The 22,500-nt window shown below is 42.9% G+C and overlaps 1 protein-coding gene across 1 annotated transcript in view; it reads left to right on the top strand.

Annotated features, from left to right (window-relative positions):
* Positions 1–22,500, top strand: part of VEPH1 (ventricular zone expressed PH domain containing 1) — a 97,051-nt gene that overhangs the window by 55,315 nt on the left and 19,236 nt on the right. Inside the window, exons 12-15 of the mRNA XM_075033179.1 lie at positions 415–624; positions 1,534–1,928; positions 17,168–17,307; positions 21,120–21,254. Coding sequence (XP_074889280.1) covers positions 415–624; positions 1,534–1,928; positions 17,168–17,307; positions 21,120–21,254 — 880 coding nt within the window. The remainder of the gene's footprint in view (positions 1–414; positions 625–1,533; positions 1,929–17,167; positions 17,308–21,119; positions 21,255–22,500) is intronic.

Below are 22,500 nucleotides of genomic sequence, written 5' to 3'. Positions count from 1 at the left end.
TGTCAAACCTTTAAAACCACATTTCTATAAACTCTGCAATTAGCTTGACTTTTGGTTTACAAAAATTATGTAATAAGTTGCTGTTTAGCAAGCCTGAGAGAATGGTTTAAGTTCAGCTGAAAACCTTTTTGCTATGGGACTATCAGGGAAAGAGTTGGATTTTGCTTGTGCAGATATAGCACATGCAGTTTCTAATCCAGTGTTGTCAGAGATGTTCAATGTTTCTGATCCATCTGACAGAGACATTGATCTAGAATATGTTTCTGCAAATGATTAATCAACCTCTAAGAGAATCTCTGCTGAAACATAATTATTTTACCAGATACATAATACAGGTCACAGGCAGAAATGCAGCATCAGCATCAGTACGAACACAATGTACCAGGGTTAAATCTCTGCTTTTTACTTCCTTAGGATGGAAAATGATACTGGAACAGAATCCCCTGTACCACTGGATGATTTAAAATCTGTTATGAATGGAAATGAAGAAGATGAAAAGCTTCAAGTTAAAATACAGGCTTTTGAAGAGAAAATAAATGTTGACAACAGTACTCCTGGCTCAGTGCGGAGATATAGTTTAGGCCAGGTTTCTAAAGAAGAAAGGAAGGATATGAGATTTAACAGGTATGGCCCTGTAAAATGTGTGAGTGGTTTTCATGAATATCGGTTTTGTAATAAACCTTTATCCAAACATTGAGAATTTGGTCTGCTTGCATGATACCTGTGGGCATCATAAGTCTAATTTTAACCAAGTCTCGTATCCATGAATTCAAGGGCTGGATAAAATCTTTCTAGATTATTTATTTAATCTCTTCTGTGCCCTAAAACAGCACAAGGGATAGGAAAATATTTGCATACAGATATTACTAGAAAGGAAGATACAGAGACCTTCCTTGGGTATTATTGCTAATACGTATCAAATGTTGGAATCAAATTTTGCCCATGTGCTGTGTGAGATGAGTGCGACTCTCCCAGGTGAGATAAAGGCTCAGACAGCAACGTGCACCCACGGTCTCCTTAGGCTGCGTGTGCACTGCAGCTTCACAGCAGAGGTTTTCTCTTCCTGCTCCAGTATTTGCCCTTTCAGTCACTTCACTTCTACCCTTCTTACTCTTACAGAGGCCGAACTTCATCCTCAGCATATAGGTACAGGGCAATGAAGAGCTGGAGGCTGAATCTTGGTTCAGTTAAATGGCTGCTGGATGGCATTTTTATGATGTGATCAATAAAGCATATACTTCAGTCCTGGGGTTATAAGTTTCTTGCAGATAGGTTGACTAGCTCCCTCCATGTCATGCAGATGTTGTGATATATGGATATTATTTAGTTTCATTTGCTTATTAAAGCTGTGGCTTGAGTTTTGCTTTTGAAATGCATATTTACCACAAGATACTTGCCTCTGGCTAAATGAGCCCCACACCCAGCTCTCTGAACCAGCTGCACAGAGGTAACTCGGAAAAGCACGTGTTTGCGTGATTTTTTGTGTCTTACCTCTATTCCAAAACATTTTTTCTCTCCTTAATCACCTTCCAGGTCCAAAAGCCTCGCTTTGCATGCAGTCCGCATGAAGGGGGTAAACTCAGAGAGTGGACAGGACGAGGAGAACGGGGAGATACCAGCAGTTATCTCCTTCAGTGAGATCTACATTAGCCAAGAAAATGACAAATTGCCTTTTAGTGTTGATACTGAAGCAATGCAACTGGGAAATTCTTTGGTTTCACACCAAAGTATCGATTACACGGAATCAGCAAATTTGCCAGAGTCTACTAAAGAAAAGGCCCTCGAAGGAAGCACAGAGGCAGTGGCAAGACCTGTGGAATACCAGGACAAGCTCTACTTGCACTTGAAGGAAAACCTGGGTAAAGTGAAAGCGTATGTCACAGAGATGGGGAGGAAAATTCCTATCCCCGATCAATGTGTTATTGAAGGTAAGAGGACTGAGCCTTTCCAATTGCAAGAACTTTACACTGAAAGTCCTCCCAGGGTTCAAGCAAATGGGTAGCAAAGATCCTCTAGCAGAGAGCTCATGGATGGGGAGGAACATTAGTTTAATAAAACAATGTCATTCACAAATTGCAGTGTTTTGAAATCTTTCAGGGCTGTTCTTTCCTTCAGGGGTATAGTGCAACCCTCACCTACCCTAGACTCCCATGAAGGTTAACATGAGGATTGCCTTTTGGCTGTCACAGAGAATGAACCCCGAGCTCTCTGGAAAAGGGCAGGACCTGTCACACTGAGCTGAAGAGCTGTGGCTATTGGCTACGGCTGGCAATACCTCTGGGCACATCTGCAGGGCAGGCAGGCAAGGGGAATGTCACCCAGCTCCAGGCTGTAGGTTACGGAGCTGTGTTAATAGTCGTGGAGCATCGAGTGCAACGGAGTGCACGTGCCATGGGTCGGACTTGGCCACGCAGGCGCGTGGGTAAGCACATGCCAATACTTAAGCTGCCTTCTTGGCCTGCTGGGTTGGTCTAGAGCAGATCTGTGTCTCCTTCCTCATTATTATCATATTATTAAATCAGTTGACTTACAAGATACCCCAGAAACGAAGCAGGTCAGGACCCTCAGGTCAGTACATTTCAGTCCAGACACAAAGCTCCTTGAAGGCGCAACAGAATGCGATCCCCAGTGCTTTGGGTTGGATCCTATCTCACCCCTCCCTAGGGTTGTTTAATATTTTCTGCTTTCATCAAGGGTGGGTATTTGTTTTCAAGTGTGAGAAAGCTGGTTTTGTGAGACTGCGGGGGATGTGGGCGATACACTGCAAGACGGGTCTTTGATACTCCTCTTTGAAGTAAATACTTTAGGTTGGGTTGTGAACTCTTGCTTATACTGAGCAGCAGTCACTCCCTTTAACATGAATTTGTGTGCATCTAACTGCTTGCTGGTGGTCGTGAGCTATTTACAGCCCAACCCTTCGATGGGCCACACTGATTTCAGAGAGTAGCTGAGTCAATAAATTAAATTAATTTTCAGTCACTTAAAATATCATCTTCTAATACTATGTAACTTCAGGTCTATCAAATATCAACTTTTGTTGATAAAATATTTGTCCGTTTACTTTTTCAGTGGTCAAGAAGTTGAAAAGCAGTTTCCACTCATAAAAGGGATATAACTATATATGTTTTAAAAGCTTATGTTTCTGAAGAATTTCCTAAATATCTTAAATTCCAGGTTTACTATTTGAAACAGTTATTTGGTAGAATTAATGATAAAACTTTTGTTTCATAAAATTACAGTGAAAACATGAGAATGAACAATCTGGCTTTTGAAGTGCTGAATGCTATGACCTTGCATTAATCAAATACAGTATGTTGAATACTTTTAAATGTATTGCTTAGTTTCCTTTCTGAAGTACCTATTATGATATGTTCTGAGCATGTGGCTATTTCTAAATTCATTCAAACTATTGTAATTTCCTGAAAATCCTCAACTAGCATTCTTAGGGAAATTCTTTGAGCAGGGACACATGTGCAGAACAGGAGATTTATGTGACTCATTCTAAATATGTTGAAGAAATGCAGTCTGGCTCATTACGCACAGGGCAGCTTTGTTAATATTTCAGATATTACGTAAACCACTCCATCAAAAACAATGTAGTTATTGGACTTCTGTGATTCCCGCACACTATAAAGGCCCATTCAAATGTATCTGTTTTACTTTTCAAATAAGATGTTTAGAAAATAGTAAAAGAAAGTTAGAAAATATTAATATACATAGTTGGCTAATTTTATTTTGGTTATGTATGAGTTTGTTGAACTGGAAATTTATTATGTAAAATGTGGAAAATATGAAAAGATAGGCACTTCAGAGCAATCTCCCGTGAAACAGAGTACTTGAAGGAAACAGTGGCAAAATGTGTTGCAAGAAAATAGCACTGCAGTGTGCCAATAAGGGAGAGCGCAAGTTTCCCCACATACCCTTTCATTAGAGTCATGCCTTTCCTGGGCTTTCAAGTGGCAGCTTGCACACAGGTCAACAGAGCATTAATGTAAGTTGTAAGAATTTCTGAGTAATGATGGGTCAAATTCTGTTCACTTAAACAGAATTCAAACCCTTGCTTGCATTTCTAATGACGATGATGTCTAACCTTTGGGCAGACTGTCTTTGAACGCGGTGAATTCCTTATTGCTTAAAACCGAGACTGGGTGGCATCCCCGAAAGGGTGCTGTGATGACATACTGGTGAGGACAGAAGAAGCTTGCGTGCCTTTGGGTACACCCAGAATTAGCGTGCATGGCCCCTACTAGATCTGGGGGCACAAGAGCAGTAGGAATGAAAGCAAGAGGCTGCTGAAGGTTTTCCAAATACAGAGTCACTGCCTTGCAGAAAGACAGAGAACATTCAGTTCAGTGCTCAGCAGCTGACAGAAAAGCAGATGGACAAGAGAAGAATTATTAAGAAAAATAGATACATCAAATGACATCATTATGTCATTGTCTGCATTAATTGGAGCCTGAATCTTGAAGGACAAAACAGACTGGTAGCAGGAGTATGAGGATAATCAGAGACCTCCACGTGAAGAAAAATGGACTGGGACTCCACAGCCTGGAAAAGAGACAGCTGATAGAGATCTGCAATATTGTGAATGACTGAGAAGATTAATTGGGAGTGCTGGCTCACTGTCTGTCCTAATACAGGTACTAGAGAACATGTAATGAGGTTGTCAGGAAGCAAATTCAAAATATACAAAATAGTCACCTCTTAACACATAATTAGATACATGTAATTAAATGGCAGAACTGATTGCTACAGTACATACATAAATATGCTGAAAGGGTACCTGGTTTCAAAAGTGATTAGGTAAATTCATGGATTAGAGCCATTCAAGGGTTATCAAAATACCACCCCTGACTCTGGAAATGCCAGAGCCACAGATGGAGGTACCAGGAGGGAAGTTACTGCTGTGTGCTTGTTCTGTTCTTGCCCTCCTCGCTTACAGCTCTTTTATGTGCCCATTGCGAGCTAATACCAAGATAAGGTACTGGTGGGACTTTCTGACTTGAATCAGAATTGCCATTCCAACATCCCTCAAAAGGGCAAAAATTGAGAAAATTTGGTTTGTTAACCAAAGGAGGAGAAAACTGAGGGAGGACCTAATAAGGATTTTCAGCTCTGTGCAAGACAGTTAAGAGAAGAGCCCATGGTGGACAAGGCAAGAAATAATGAACTTATATACCAATAAAAAAGATTCAGCTTAAACAGTAAAAAAGCTGTCTAGCTTGCGCTGGCAGAGGAGGTTGTAGAGGTTAAGGAAAGCTGGAAAGGTGGCCTAGGCAAGGCTGCAAGGTTTGACAGATCTGAAAAAGGGTTGGTGCTCCTTAAAACATTTCTGGGTTTTTTCACATACATCAGTTGATTTAACATAAGAGTTTTTTGTTTCTTCTGAAGCTTGCCTTACACCATCAGCCAGCTGCACTGCTACTACAACTCCCAATGTCATAGGCACTCTTGACTCTGAGTGTGGGTAAGGGGGCAGATCCAATGACCGCTTCAGGTCCCCTACATGTCTTTGATCGCATCCTCTGCTCTGTAATATTGTCTGTGATTTGCAAATTTTCTTTTTTGCTGTTGAGTCAGACATTTGCTGTGCAGGTCTTAGCCCTCACAAAATATTTTTGCTTTACAGGGTGTGTTTTTTCCATCACTTTGCTTACTTATAAGCTCAATCAAATTATATTATATTTAAAAATCTATGTAATATTAACTCAAGTGTTAGATGTCACAGCTGTGAAGGGATACAGGTTAAGAACTGTAAGGGTGGATCCATGATCTGTCTGTGACAGTTTGAAGATGCCTCCTATACACGTTGAAAAATTGACATGTCCTCAGCTCTGTTATCTCATTTAGTGTTTACTATTTTTGTCTGCATGTGCTTCAGGCAGAGGACAGTTGTGAATTGGGTGATGATCCTACAGCAGAAGCGGGGTTAAGACCGGGCTGTTGGCCAGAATGTCTTATACTAAGAAAATGGTCAAGTTGAGGGTGTTTTGAAGAATAGACAAGCTACAGCAGCTTACCAGATGCATGTGTGTATGTGCATAAGTGAGTCTTTTAGAACTAACACTGCAGTCAGAGAGGGAATTTAAACTGGGGCAGAAAGAAGTATCCAAACCCACAAAAGTCCATTTATTTTAGCTTGTTTCAGTTTGGGGCTGATGATTTTGTTCAGTTCCTGCTTAGTTTGAACCACTTTGCCCAGATTTGCATCTCTGCCATACCTTAAGCAATTTTGAGGCATTCTTTTATATCATGTTCGTCACTTTAATCCTCTTAATCCTGCGGATCTTTTCTAAAAAAAAAATTAAAAAAAAAAAGCCACCGTATTTGTCAAGCACTTTAGCTTCCATGGAGCTAGCAAAGTAGTTTTCACCAGCCCATATTTTTCCAGATGGTTTGTGATCTTATATCTTATCAGTACGTCCAGGATCTTGCAGATGGCAGTGGCCCAGACTCGTGCATCTATAATTTCCTGAATACTCCCGAGTTTGGTTATTGCTTTTCAGCGTACAGTGGGCAGGGTTTCCGCTGCCTCAGTGTGGCTGGGATCCCAGTGATTAAGAACAAGAGCCCGTGTTCAAGATCCCCACGTTGCATTTGCAGTTTCTCCACTGGCTGCAGTAGGTGCTCTCTGAAAGGTCCTTCAGCCTTTCTGCTTTTCTAGGTCTCGTGTACTTGTCTGGGGAGATAGTGCTGGCAATGGTTTGAGTAGGTTCCTTTGAAAGGCTTAGGTGAAAGATGGCATTCCTGTGTTAGGCATTATTGGTGTTATGACCTGCCAGAGTTGGTTTCGGGAGTGCCACAAAATCCAGCTGAGACCTGAGCCCACTCTGTTTTACCTGCTTTAGCCCCGATTCCCCCTGCGTGCAGCACAGGGTTCTTGAGCAGCTGGCAGGCTCTACCTCCCCTAGCCTTGCTGGGTCTCCCCTTGAACCCTGCAGGGTGGATGATTTTTGACTTATTCTTCTTGTTTCCCAGACACGTAGGGTTGGTGAATCAAATGCATGGCCATGTGTATCCTGCCTCTGGGAGCGGCTGGTGTCAGATGGTTCCCAGACACAAGCCTGTATGGCTGCTGGGTTTGATTATAACTTGAGGGCAGGTCCTTGTTTTCCACTCTAGTTCTACTTGCTCTTTCGATAATGAGGATAAGAATGCCACCATTGATGCCTACAGCTCAGAGCACGGAGTGTCAAGCGAGCTGTTGGAAAGAAAGCATTTGATAATATGTGTATGTAGAGGATGCTGAAGGCTTTGCACACCTCCAGCCTGCCTACCCTTCTTTTCAAAAGGATAGAGCCCAGGGAGACCTAGTGCATCATTCAGTCCTCGGTCACTGAAGGCATATTCAAAATGCAATGGCATGCAATGAAAAATATTATAAACATTTTACAGTAGTAAGTCACTCCTGGCTTCTCGGCGCCCTACAGGAGGAAATACAAACAGCAAGCATTTTGTGAGATTAATGACAGAATGCTGAAAGAGGAGGAGGCAGCAGGGGAAACAGGTTGCAGTACGCTGGCCCTAAATCTGGTTGTTATTATGTTTTGTGCTGTACTGAGAGATAATCGGTACCATATGATGGTGTAGATGGAAAAGCTCATTGCTCCCCTGCAGTGCTCACCCCTGCACTGGTCTGATAAATTCCAGCATTCCATAAGCCAAACGTTGATTTGGAACAGATGGACCTCTGGTCCTTCAGTGGGATCACAAAGTTGCATAGGCTCAGGCCAGCATTTCCAGAGATCAACTCTGCTGCTGCTAGGCCAAAAAAAATATTAGTTGGCATTTTATTCTACAGGACTGGTATTTCAAACGCATCCCAAATGTGAGGACAGCAGTGAGAATGGAAGTGCTAACTCACAGGATGGCCATCACGCTCGCGGTGATCTGCGTCGTCAGACCGTGGAGAAACTCCCAGCACAACGGGGAGCGTAATAGGAACATGAATGCGCTCATAACTTGCCGCCCTCACATACGTGATAATAGCAAATCATGTGTGCTTTACACCTAATCTGGAAGCATCAATTTAAACAGACTGCTCTCCAGACACACTTTACCTGGTAGCTGGGAGATTCCTGGTTGGGGTGGTGTTATCACTCTCCTGGGGGAAAAGCCAAAGAGGACTTTGACTTCTGAGCTTCTGGGTCGTACAAGAATGGAGCTAACAGTTCCTCCAGGAGCTGCCTGTGCCCGCTCTGCCAGGCTGGGGGTGCTGGGCAGAGGCACCAAGGGATGCAGGTGGGAGACGGAGGAGCCAGGCAGTGGCAGGAGTGGGACATTTTCCCAGGACCCCGCTTTCCTGCGCACACCTTGTGGGCTCTTTGCACTTCAGTCATCGAACAGGCAGCGGAAAGGTAAATGCACTTTTGCTTCTGAAGATGGGACCATGTGGCAGAGAGATTTTACTGGTGTACCTTCCCGAACGACAGAGGCTTTTCATTGCCCTGATGGTAAAGGGAAGGAAGATGGAGGGGGTTTATAAAGTTAAGCTAATCTGTATGTTGTCAAACGTGGCTTTTACCACTCGGATTTGGACTCTGTGTGTTGAGTGCGTTGTAGTGGCTGTCCAGACCCCATTATAGTCATGCTTTCTTCATTAATTTTTGTGTAACTTACTGGAGGTGAAGTCTGTTGGCCTGAGTTATGGCATGCATGCAAAGGTAGTAGTGTTAAAAAAAATATAAATCAGCATTTCTTGAAGCTGATTGCTTTAAAAATTAGCATTTTCTCCTATAAACTTATTTATTGTTTGCATACTTATTTGTAATCCGAGCTGAAAAGATCAGACAAAGGAAACTGAGGAAGCTGAAAAATGCTTAAAACTGAAATTTAAAAAGTTGTATCCATTTCTTATTCCCTGGTTTCACATTATGGATAGGTTTGATTCTGTTTGGGAAATTTATGAACATACATTCACTCCTATTAACAGATTTTATTTAATAGTAAAGGATCACCAATGTAAATCAAATAATGCATTAATTGTTCCCAGAACCAGTGACTCTGTACCTACTTGCCTATGTCCCTCCTGGTTTAGCCCAGCATGTTAAGCTGGAATAAACAACAATTAACAACTCTACTGACATTCTTCTGGTTATATTTTGTTCTTTTTCCCCAGGCACAACCACTTAGTAGTGAACTTTAAAATTGCAACATATATTCTCTTGTTTCCTGTAAGAAAAACAAGTAGTTGCTTATTCTCTTGCTAGAATTTTGAGACTTGCCAACAGATGTGATGAGAAATGTTTCTTGACTGGGAGGAGAGTTTCCTTGGGATCTTCATCAGTCCCTGCCATCTGGGGCATTTGGTGACTATGTGGGGGGAGTTGTGCCTAGCATTGCCTTTCACATGTTCTTCATGTTATAAAATCCTTTCCTTGTGTTACTTGGACTCTTCTTCCAAGCCAAAGCCAGCCTGAGGAAGGAGGAGAACTCATACTTCTTTATGGAGAAAATGTGCCCAAGTGTTACCAGCGGCTGCTGCCAGCGAAGCGGGAGAGCAGGACATGGGTGCAGCGGGGTACGATGCCCGGGGGATGCTGAGATGAGAAGCTGCTTGAGGGGAGGGATGCACGTAGCTCTAAAATGTTGTGGTTTAGGTTTGCTCTTAGGTGCTTGTCAACAGGGATAATTCATAGTAGTTGGATAAAACAGGCACTTGTTCTGTCTGTTCAGTGTGTTACCCCAGATATTCAGCAGCAGTAGATATGACTTTGCTGCTAATTTGAACACCCTGCTTCAAATTTGCTTTCCACATTTAGAAGCGACAGTAGTTTTTAAAGTACAAAACTGGTTCTAGAGTCTGTAAATGCATAGCTTAAATGTGACCAATGTAATAGGCTTAATGTCCTCAAGGAAATTAGTTAATTTTTTGCTTCCTCTCTCCCCTACATACTTTTGACCAATTATTTTAAAGAGTTGCAGATCCATCTTTGCCATAATTTGGACTTCATTGCTTTAAATCACATCAAAAGGACCTTTAGTCGACATTGGATTACCAGCACTTGCCAAGATGAGTCGTGTGCTGGGGGAGCTGTTGCAGAGCAAGTAGGTTTTGCTGACAGGAGTCTCCTGTGTGTTGTATCTTACTGATATCCTGAAAGGTTCTTGGGGCTAAATTAATCTTTCCTTACCAGGCGCAGTCAGGATGAGCAGTTATGTGTTTCCACACGTGCAATTACACAGAGATTCAGGGAACTAAGTTGTCTCCACCTTTGTAGGCTGAGACTGGTTTCTTTTCACCTTCAAAGCTTTTCCACTAACTCAAGCCTGTAAGGGTTTTGTTTGTTTGTTTGTTTTTGTTCTTCCTAGCAAAAACATTTGTATGCTGCCCTTCATAGACGAGGCACTTCAGGACATGATTTAGTGGGCATGATGATGGGTTGACAGTTGGACTCGATGATCTTAAAGGTCTTTTCCAACCTAAACGATTCTATGATTCTTTCCTGGCTAAACCTACAGACCTGATCCCTGCTGACTCATCAGATTCCCCTTTGTCAGCCACTGTGCATTGCCAAGTGCAAATGCAGTGAGTTGTTTTCTCTAGAAATGACTGCGTTCCCACAGGTGTGAATGGGTCTTGCTATGTTGTAACTCTGCTTTAACTCCTCTGAAATCCTGTGGGATTACACAAGGTTGATATTTGATTCATAGTGGTTTATGTAACTTGCAATGATGGACTGGGAAAAGTATGCAACATAGCTCACCTAAAGCTCAGCTGATTTATGTACTTGTGTTTTAGGAAAACCCAAAATGTATCTTCTTAAACTGCATATCATGCTGAGTACATGAGTAGACACAATTCATAAATACTGCAATGATTTTAAAGCACCTTTTTCATTCTCGGTTACAGTATGTCTGAGTACAAGTATGAATATGGATGTGTTGCATGCTTGGCTCCTAAATGATTCTGTCACGCTTCTAACTTATCCACAAGGTACAGCAAAAATGACCTACTGTGATGAACATTTTGAGGTTTAAATAATGGTTCTTTGGGATCCTTGAATAAGATATTATGAAAGTGCAATATTATACTAGAAATATCAAACCCCATGGTGAATGTTATTACTCTGCTGCAGTGGGATACAGTGCATAGACCCTGAATCAAAATTGCTACACAACTGGGGAAATACTTGTAAAGAGTAATACGTTGTCATTTCTAGAAACATTCAGTGCTTTGGTTTGGCTTCTTAAAAATGAAAGCACAGCAGACAAAAGTTAGTGTCTAACAACCGCTGGGTGTTAGGATAACACTTGCCATATACAATACAGACATTTGGGGGGATATTTTGAGAACAACAGACTCTGATAACCTGTTGAACAGTATTTGCAACATCTGCAATGTTTTTATATGGGATGTAGTACAAGAGAACTCTACTGACATGGTTACATTTGAATAAAAGTTTAAAGCTCTTTTATTATTCAAAATGCTAGAAGGAGAAAGCTGCAGTGGTTAAAGATCTCTCAAAACTTTGGCCAGACACTTGAGCGCTTGGTTACTTGTAAGCAGAATTGTACATTCCCAGGTGGGAAGTGCTCCAGTGGGCAGTACTGCAGGAAAGCAGTGCTTTTAGTTCTGCTCCTTCAGTGGATGCTGTCAAATTTTGGAAGATGATGACTCAACCTATGTGACTATTACAAGACGTATTTTTAGTTAGAGGTCTGTGTCCGTGCAGGAGTTGGTGATACAACGAGCCACTGGTTATTCTGCAGTGTGTGTATGTCCAGTGAGCCATTCTCTCATGCCGTGGGTCAGTCTCTGATGGTGCTATTCATTAAAATGATTTTTTTTTTCCATTTTAAACATTTTGTGAAATGGCACAACGTAAACATTTTTCTGACGTGTCATTTTCTTGAAAATGTGCCCAGCTTCATTCTGGGCAGCTTCATGTGCCCAGATGATAAGAAAATCATTTTGCCTTGCCTATCTATTTACAGGTCTCCCATGACCATAAAAATGAATTCCCATGGTATTGGTGTGTTGGTTTGCACTTGAGTGAAATACAGTAAAATAGTGCTAGATACGGATTGGGGTCATCTTAGTCTTCGTCAGAATAGATTTATTATTTAAATACCACTTTCTACTGACTTTGGGATAACTGAGATTAGCTGTTACGTGTTGAAACTGGTAGTTCATTGCAAACAATTGAAGAACTTACGTGGTAAACTTTGGCTTGTTATCAGACATTGCCAAATTCAGCATATCGAATGTAGCAGAAATAGCTATGAGTAATCACTCATCTCATACCAAAGCTTTGAAAATTGTCTGAGTAGGAGGCTTTTTTCAGTTGATATTGACAAACGAATGCTGCGTTTTTCCAGGAACTAACTTTTTGCTCAGCCAGCGTGGACTCCAGCACTTGAGCTGACATTTATTTTGACATGTGTTGGTAGCCTCAGTATTTTTCTCAGTGTCACCCACAATGGCTTGCTAAGCAATTTGTTAGGGTTTTGTGTTTCTCCATGTATCCTTTGCAGTTTTTTCTTCTGCAGCATTTAGGAACCTCCTCCACAGTCCCATCAAACACACTCCCACCCAGCACTGGGCACCCTTTCTTAATTGCTAACCAGGGGCTGGTATCCTGGAGCTCTGCCACCTTCTGCTCGCAGCTGCGATGACTTCTGTGGGAGACTGCCCAGGTGGGATTTAATCAGCTTGATGTGGACTTACTGTGGGTGACAATAAATCTAGCTCTGGACTCTGCTGCCTTGCACAGTTGTTTAATGCACTCCAATGTTTGCCTGCAGCCTTTAAATGCCTCCCAGGTTTCTTGTCAATTCATATATTTGTAACTGAAAAAATAACTGCTATACTCACTGAAGAGGAAGGCATTGACTGCCAGCTCCTTTTTGCAGTGGCAATACGTGGTTTATGGTCACGTTTAGCTAAGAGTGATTTCCCATAATGAAGCATTAAACTTTTCACACACATGGACCGAGGCCAAGCCTCTACTTCTGGTTGAGTGTATTGAAGTTAAGGTTTTGTTAGCATCTGTGGTGCATAAACCAGGGGTCTTTAGTTTGGACCATGCTGTTGGAAGAGCATTCTCTCAACAGCCTCCTTGGAGGCATCGTTTAATTTTGTGCTTTAATATGTCCCAGGACTTAGGGTCACTCTAATTAACCCCTTCAGTTTCTCAAACTCCTTCTTTATATTGAATGTGAACACTGGCAGGTTTGGGTATGAACCAGTAGGTTTGGGTAATTAGGTTAAACTCAAATTTTCCCCGTAGGCACTAATCCAAGAGTGGTGGATTTTATGCCCCCTCTTTTTTCCCTGCTAAGTTGAGTGTGTTGCTTATGGGCATGATGTATCTGTGATCTGCAGCTAAGTTAGTTTTCTTTTCAGAACTGTTATCTCAGTTTAGCAGCATTTGCATCTTTGTTGGTTTAAATTTAAGCCCTGGCTTTCTGCTGCTGAAGGCTTACAGCCATATGCACGCTTCTAATATTGTCCCGCTGTGGATCTTGGAGTATGTTTGTGCTCAGGCAATTGATATGGCCCAAACAGCACTTCCACAGGATTTAGTCAATGTGCACAAATCAATATTGTCTTCTTCAAAGAGCAGCCTACAAATGCCCAATGCTTGGCATCAAGCCACCACTTTATGAGGATTCTTCCCTTCTACAAGGCAACGTTCTCCTGTAATATAGTCATTTTTTCAGGCCTGCACAAGAGGAGGGAGTGCCATATTCCCTAACACCAATAAGTGTGCCTCTGTTTTTTGGTATGTTTGGTGAAGCCAAGAGAAGTGGCCTCACTTCAGCTCTGCTTTCCATCGCTGTCTCAAAGCAAATGAGACATCTTCAGAGTTGCCCTCTGCTAAATGCACTCTCTAGAGGCAAATACGGATGGGTTTTCTTGTTGGCTCACCCATGTGTTAGGAGAGCCGGGGCCAGTCTAGGTCCTTCATCCTGTCTCTTTAGAGGGGAGTGATCTGGATGATGTTTGTGGTCCTGGTCAGCCCAACATCTTTTTTGACTCGGTTCGTGAACTCCGTCCCTGGGAGGAAAGCTCACCGCCTGGTCTGACCCTCTGACCTAGTGCCTGTGGCTTTTCTTCTGCTTTCACTGTCGCTCCTTCTGGCCCCATATTGGCTTATGGGACTGCCTATGATTAAAGATTAATGAACTCCCCATTGGTTTCCAGATAATCCAAGCTTCATCTGCTGTGATGTTGCTGATTATACCCTGTAAGTGTTCCTCTGAGGAAGGAGTGCTGTTGTCATCCCTTGCTCTATGGTCGCTACAGTCTGGTTTGGTGCTTGTGCTCACTTCCAAATAATTACGCATTGCTTTGGCTTGTGTGTGTTTCCCCACAGTATGTGTAGTGACTCTAGCGGTTTTGGTGAACTCTAATCTTCCCGTGCCTTTACATCTCAGATCTCCTGGGCTACAGTGGAGTCTCGATGAGCTCTGTAGCCCCAGCTTGACACTGGTGACTTCCTTTTCTCAGCAAATTGGAACAGCTTTGTCAAAGGATAATAAAGTGGTTTCCACTTGCCAGCTTCTGAAGTTTTTTTTTCTCCCAGCCTAACAGCCACCTGGCTGCTCTGTAGCATCTTCAGCAGGTTCCAACATCCCAGTTTTGAATATTCTGCGTTTTCAGTAACTATCTGATCCATTGATACTTTTGGTCTAGGGACCCATACTTTTGTACCTCTGGTAAATTCATTCCTCATACATCGTGGTTTTATGTGAAATACTGAATTTATTACATTTCTCTCCGATGCTTTCACATCTTGATTAGATGAAAAATGTTTAAAAACCGCAAGTATTTCAAGATGCTCTGTTGTTGGACAGAAAGGCTGCCTTCTGATATCAGTCTTCCTTGTTGCTGGCTCTCATTGTCAGCAGATCCAGAAGGCTGTGCTATTTAAACTGTTTCCCGTTACCCACATTTTCTAAAGAGTTAGAACTCATTTTTCCAGTTAGGGTATTTTCTTACAGCGTTTTATTCCTACACCTTCAGTGCATGGTGACTCACCAGGATAGCATGAGACTCTGAGTAATGCTCCCTGCACAGCTGGCCTGTGTCAACCTTCCCAACTGCGTGATTTCATTTTATGGACGCTGCACGGTGAGACGTGACTGGCCGACCCCGCAGGAGCCTACGCTGCTCCCTCTTCTTGAAAATGCTTTGGCTTTGACCCTGCAGGTGCTGGCAGGCCAGGACCTCAGGAGAGGTGAGCAGTGGTGGCTTTGTGCGTGGACCAGTCTGACGGGCTCATCAGCCACTGCAGGGTGGTTTGTCTGTCTGTCTGTCATTTCTGCCTTTAGCTAGGCAGCAAGTGTGGCAGCAGCAGCTGGGGCTACTGGTTGTTCCCCTCCCCTTCCAAGGTCAGCTCTCCAGCTGGATGAAGAGGGTCCCACTCTCTCCTGTGTTTGCATCAAGGTCATCATCCAAGGATCTCCATTTTTTGTTTTCCATGCCTTTTTACCTTGGATGGCTGCTTGTTCCTGTTCAAAGGGGCTATAAAACGGTACCACTATTTTAAGTTAAAAAAGAAGTCTGATTAGGTTATGCCTAACATGCTGTTATCATTATGAGTAGTCATCCAAAGACAGAAAATGAGGGTTCAAGGTCAATATTTTGCAAAAACAGAATTGTGAATCTCAAGGGCTTCGTTTCCAGTTGAAACCAGCGCAGGAAGTTCAGAGTCACGTAACATTACGTAGCATATAGCTTTGTACTGAGCAGCTGATCCCAAAGGGCACCTTCAGATTGCATGTAGCTGCGGCGGGATTTTTATCAACAGATGACATGATCACAGGTGGCATAAATGGTTGATATTTGGCAGAGCAGCGAGAATTGGAGATGCTTTGTCTGTCTGTAGTGTTCCGGAGCTGGGACTGCGAGTCAAACTGCACTTTGGCAGAAAACCTGTGTGTTGAGTGGGTGACACTGAATCACAGCTGTGAACGGACATATCCCACCTTTCCCGGTGTGTAACTCTGAATGCATTTGCAGTCTCTTGTCCAGTTGGACCTGGAGCTCCATGCCTTTTCCTTCTCTGTGTGTATTTTTGCTGCAAATTCTGTGGCTGTGCTGGCCGTTGTGGCCCATGGGCTCTGCCAGAGGCTGCCCTTGCACTGGCTTGCTGATTTGAGCAAGTCACTGTGCCACATTGTCCCTTGCAGCGCGGCAGCAGCAACGATTCCTGTCCCTTGTGTGTCGTGCCTCTCGGGGAACGGCTGCAAAAGCTGCAGCTCCCTGGCTTAGCGTGTAAAAATCAGGGACGACCAGCAGACTTGCGGCACATAGGCTTGATGAGAAGTGGGGTTTGTAGGACCTGGAGCCCTTAGAAGCCAAGCTGTAGCCAGGGCAGGTTCAGGTGGACCTGGGCTCTAGGGCTGCAGCTCCCGGGTGGATGGGGAGAGGGGCTGTGGCTGGGAGCCCTCGCGGAGCGGGGCAGGAGCTGGCACGTCGACTTTCCGTGGGGACGCAGGGCTCAGTGGATGCTCGCTAATGCTCTTCTTTCAAACTGTGGTATTTCTGGTGATGAATTTATAGGATGGCCTGTGCAGCAAACGTGCTACGCGCACAGTAGCGTTGTACACTGATTTATGCATCTTTTGGCTCCTGGAGAATCCATTGCAAATGAGAAGTACCGCAGCTTTTACCAGCGGCTGAGCGACCCCGTTCCTAGCTGGGAGCCCTGCGCCGCACTCCTCCATCCCTATGGACACCAGCTTTCAGCTGCGCAAAGTCTCGGCAAGGATCCCACAGATGTCAGGCCCCCATATGGCTGTTTCCTAATACGGGATGGTTTTTCCAACAAACTCTTTAAATAAGAATAAGTGATGCACAGTTTTGACAGATCTGTCAGGTTCGATAAGCTAGACGATTCTACAGAATGCATGAGAAAGCACAAAGAAGATAAACAGCCTGACCGTGTGCTGTCTTGCACCTTTTGCATTTGGGAGTAAATGATTACTACGTAAGATTTAAAGCACCGGAGACTAGATTTCTCTAGTACTGTCAGATGGCTCGTGTTTAATTTGAGGGCGCAGACACAGCAATGCCCTTCCGAACGCTGCAGGAGTTGACCCAGACCGATACCCTGTAGTGGAAATGTATGCCCACGCACTGCTTGATTGGAAATATGCTGGTACAGTTAGGTTTCTGTGTTTAGCTGATTTTAATATTCTGCATATTTATTTCTAGATACCGTTAGAAGTTGTGTAGCAAAGCTGTTCTTCAGCTGTCCCCTGAAGGGCCACTACTGCTTGTACAGTAAATCCAGTTTTACCCTCATCAGCCAGCAGCCTCCACTGTGGATCCATATCATGTTCCTCTTTCAGCAGGTGCGTGCAGTACAAATTAGTGGCACCTCTATATTGTTCACATTGTACTGGGGAAAAAAATGTTTTAATGGTTAATCTCTTTACATACGCTTCTAATCCACAGTGCTTTGTGACCCTTGCGATGTCTCAGAAGTCGTTATAGTAGGTTGAAGTGGGTTTGCAGTTTTTAAGTTTTTATATTTCTACAAAATACAACAAATTGAAACTGTCTGGAGAGATTACAAAGTCTGGGGATAAAAAAGTGGGACCAAACCTTATTGTCCTCATTCAGGCAAAACTTCCAGTAAAGTCCCAGGTGCCTTGCAAATGAAGAGGAGCATTGCAGTAGTCCCATTGCAGGGGACCAGAATCAACCCCGAGACTGCAGGTGGAGGTTGGAGATGCAGCACCCACTGGGATTTTTTTACTGCAGAAGTTTTGACTGAGCAGGATTTGCAAAGCTGATCAGTGCTGTTCTCCTACCTACCCTAGAGCTATTTTCTCATGTGTGATACCGTTTCCAAATACAGCCCAGTATTTGGATATACGTGGAATTTCCTACTAGGTTACAAATAGTATGAAATTGTAAGAGAAAACCCTACATTCACACTTCAAGATGAAACAGATGGATTTTGTGTTAAAATAATAAGGTTCAGTTTCTTAGCCTATGCAGAGCCATTCACCACAGTTTATCCCACCCTAATGCAACCTTAGAAATACAAAGGTTTTATCTGAAATTTAAAACATGCACGGCGAGTTATGCTGTGAATTTAAAAGCTCAAATCACTCTTCCCTGTGTTTGCTGCTAGAAATAAATACAACGCGCATTTTCAAAAAATGCAGGTCAGTCGGAGGTAGTCAGGGAAGGAGAGGACAGTGACAGAGCAGAGCAAAGGAAGCAGAGGCAGAAACAGGAATGAGGAGACAAGATGAAAGGGGAAAACAAAGGAGCTGACTTACTCTGTAAGTGAAAACCTGAAGAAAGAGGTTGAATTTTAAGAGGACCTAGAGAGAATAAATGAATTATGTTACAAATGCATCATTTTATTCCTGATGAGAGGAAAACAGGTGTTGAAAAATATGGACAAAAGTACTAAGCCACACAAAAACAAGAAAGGAAGACAAGAAGCAGAGGAGACAGGCAGCAGAGCTGGCATACCTCGCTTGCCACTGTGCAGCCTCTGCCGCCCCTGCCACCAGATTTTAACGCAATGACCTCTGCTCTGTCTGTGGTTCATGGTTTGAATCAGTCGCACTGACAATTTAATCACTGATCCACCTTTAATCCCTGGTGCCTAGCCTTTTCCCGATACATTTTTCATTGAAAAACCTCTCCCTTTAACCCCTTCCCAGATTACCCTGATTTTGGCCCTGCTAGTTCCATCTTTTATCAGGACTATTGAGCTCCACATAGTTCCCAGCTCACAGGGGCAATATTACTTTCCTTCCCCATCCCTATGTGCTCCTGCTGGGTCCTGGTTCTTTCGGACATTGCCCCCAAAGAGCGGTCCCCCCGTTTCCCACGGCTGTCCTTGCCCTGGGCTGGGTAATCGCATTTGTCCCACTGCAGCTCCTCTTCCTGAAGCTTTGCTTTTATTCCCTACGGTCTTGCTAGTTTTGTCCCGGCTGTGCCAGTGCTACCCCTGGCCCCGGGCTCCCGTGCCAAGGACCCCCCAGCAGAATCCCCCCGCGCTGCCGGGGCCAGGCTCAAAGCAATGCAATTCAGTTTTGTGTCTTTGCAAATATGTTGTAAACACAGAACTTTTTTCTTACGGGGAAAAAAAAATGATTCCTCTTATGTTGCACAGAGTGTTTGAGCCTGCTGTGCGTCGGGGCGATGTTTAATGTCAGATAATTTATGTTTTTCTTTTGTTCGAAATCCTAAAGCTTTTAAGTACTGGATATATAACTATTATTAAATTAAATACAGGGCACTAAATTCAGCCCTGAGATAATGTTATTTAAGCCTGTGAAATTGTACAAGAGATAAATTTGACATAAAACATATTTATAGTGTGTTAATAGTAAGTTAAATGAAAGGCTGGTGATAAAAATGTAGTTTTCAGCAGATCCATCATAGATTCACAGACAGACGACTAATAAATGGTTTCTGAAGATTCCAGTACCAGTTGCCATATTTTTATTCCTTTTTTGTCAGTTGCTCCCTATTCTGTTTGCCACTGCATTCTGCAAAAGTAAAAGCGAGAAGAGAGACTTTTTCTCCCAGGTCTCCAGAACAGATTCTTAACTTTATAACCCTGCTTTCTATTTCATTTAAAAAATATTAGTGAATAGTTATATCATGTTTTGAAACCCTTGGATGGAAGTTGTGAAACAGTAAATTATTACTGCAGGGCAGTAGGAAGAGAAGCATAGGTCAGTGAAGATCTGAGAAATTGTCTTACAGATAAGCGATGATTAACAAAACAAAACTAGAATAAGGGGTGATGTTAGAGAGGTTATTCAATAGACAGGATGCTTAGTTTCACAGATTCATTCATTAAAGTAATCCTGACTTATGGTTTCGTTTCTCTCATCAGGCAGGGACAGTGTCACGCCGCTGTGGTAGCAGCAGTGAGGAAGGGGCTGCCTGACGCGTCCCTTTCTAACGCCTTCCCTAGAGTCACTCATAACTTTGCCAAACACAAACTAATTGAGATGCCATTTTCTCCTGCCAGGTGGCTGCCTGGAGCTGACTTCTCCCTTTTAATTTGGACAAAATGATCTGGCTGTTTCTGACAGCTTAGCTGGAAAAAACGCCTTGCCTCGGCCACAGTAAAATTCCTGGTTGAGTCTTACTGAAGTGTGTCTGTGTCAGTTGGATGCCAGACAGTGGGATTAGGATTGCTGGGTTTCTGCTTAGAAAGAGAGGAAGGAATGTCCATCCAGGAAACCTACGTTAAAAGGACATTATTCGTATTGCGAAATCAAATACTTGAAATATGGAAAATCAGATTTGCTTGTACATGCTTAACTTGGCTTCTGCATGCAAATGCATTTTTTAATTACAAGATCATGTAGCAGATATAGGAGAGGCAGAAAAGCTAAGCTCTCTCAGCTGCAGTAGTGTTCTTGTAACATTGATTTTGTGTGCAGTTTATACAATGAGGAACTTAATGCAGTTGAAATATTAGAATAATTCAAGGCAGATTAAGGTTGTATCCTTGCTGTCCTTTGAAACAGGGAGCTTTGGAGGTGAGAGCACCCAACCCAACCCAGGTTTCATCTTGTTTTGTGAATGTTCAGGGCACGAAAATTCCTGTCCTCTGCCAGCAAAATCTGTCGAATGTGTTCTGTGGAGTTTTTTCTCTTGCATTTCATCCCACTGTCTGTTCAGCGCAGTTGCAAATGTTGCACTTTCACTCTTCCCCACACAAGGACCAAGAGCTGCAGTCAGGTCCAAAAAAAAATATACAAACCTGCAGTGGTGCTAAGCATCTTTTCATGTCAGCTGGTAAATGACACATCTTTTCCAAAAAGATGCATGCCACTGAGATCTACACCTGGTTTGCAGGGGCCAGTGCTGCTAACATTTTGATAAACTAGCATTTCAATACAAAAATGACATGCATGTTGCTATGCGTAGTGGTAGTTGATAGATACTCTTTGGTGAGCCACAGACCTTAAAGACATGTAATGTACAATAAAAAAAACCCCAAGGAAATATTTGAGGATTTATCTAATTGTGTGCATATTGATCCATCGTAACTCCTCACGGAGAAATGAACTAATCCGTGGTTATTCACATGGCTGTCCCACTGTAAGAACAAGATACTCTTTGTTAATGGCCAAGTCAAAAATGCTTGAAACCCTGTTTTCAACATTTTCTTCAGAGCTTGTTTGCAGAACCTTTGTCCATACAGAGTAATTCTGTGCAAGTCCTTAAGGCCCTGTGGGAGAAGACACAGCTCAAGGGGACACACAGTTTTGAAACTGCCATGATCCAGTCTACATTTCCACACCAAAAGGTAAGCTTTTATTTTTCTCAGAAAAAAACCCAACAACTTTGCACTGACTTTTACAACAGCTGTACAAAGACCTTTACAATAGCTACAGCAAGTCTTTGCTGTGCTCAAATAGTGAAAAACAAAATCTCTTTCCCTGCCCCTTCCCGTTCTTTGCTTTAGCTCCGGCGTCTTCTGAGCATTTGCACTTACTGACGTGCCAAGTCCTCTTCTCCTGGACGGCCATATGGCTATCCATAGTGCGTGCTTCTAACCTCCCTTCCACATGAAGCACTCGGCTTGTGGGAAGGTTGAAAAATGTTCACCAGCCATTACATTTTCAACCTCTGTAGAGGGTCCACAGTGTTGTTTTGTACTGTGCTTTGAAAGGGCTCCAGGCTTGTTCTCCACCCCCTCGTACATGCTTCATGTGGATTGTTCCCGACGTGATGAAAACTAGTGATGCTACATATGGATTTTTTTTCCTGCTCGCAGTTTCAAACTCTAGATTCAGATTAGCTGCCACTATGGACTGTTTGGCAGCCGCTTGGAAACTCACCTAGTTAAGCAGAGACTTGGATTTTATGGAAATGATCATTTGTGCCTCCACCGTTAGTTACCCCCATCAGTTTAAAAGATTACTCTTTCAAAGCTGTTTACTGTCTCCAGGATTTCAGCGAATGCTATTTCAAAGCTATTAATCGGGCTTCTTGGAAAAGGACGCTGTAGGATTGTAAAACAAATTTCTATTTATTCCTCAACATCTCGATCCAGCTCAATTGGATGAAATGAATTGTCAAAAGTGATTTTGAAATATTCTTTCTCAGAATGTTGTACGCATGAAGATGTCTGACTGAATAAGATTAATTTACTAAGGTTATGGCTGATTTGAAAACAGGACTTCTGTTTGAAACACCTTCTGAACCCCCAGGATAATGTTGCATTGAAGTGGGAACTCCTGCTGTGGCTTGTAAGAGGAGCAAGGGATCCCCACATCTGAGACCCAGCTTATGGGCCAGTTTTACTTAGACACAGTGGGGCTTGCACTAAGTATTTTAGCTGCTATTGAAATCCTAGCCTGACTCATCCAAAGGCATTAGAACTGCTTTTCTGTTCAATACTGGCTTAACTTGAGTCCATGCCAAGATCTACTAGTCAAAAGTCAGAGCTGGTGCAGTGTATAGGAGTTTGGGGTGAATAAAGAGCTTAGGAAAGAGCGTGCCTTCACGGGTAGGATTAGATGTAGTGCATCATGCACACAAAGTCTACA

This window comes from Buteo buteo, chromosome 7 (genome assembly GCF_964188355.1).
Source record: "Buteo buteo chromosome 7, bButBut1.hap1.1, whole genome shotgun sequence".
In the NCBI taxonomy this organism is placed as follows: domain Eukaryota; kingdom Metazoa; phylum Chordata; class Aves; order Accipitriformes; family Accipitridae; genus Buteo; species Buteo buteo.
This window is presented reverse-complemented; position numbering and strand designations above follow the sequence as displayed.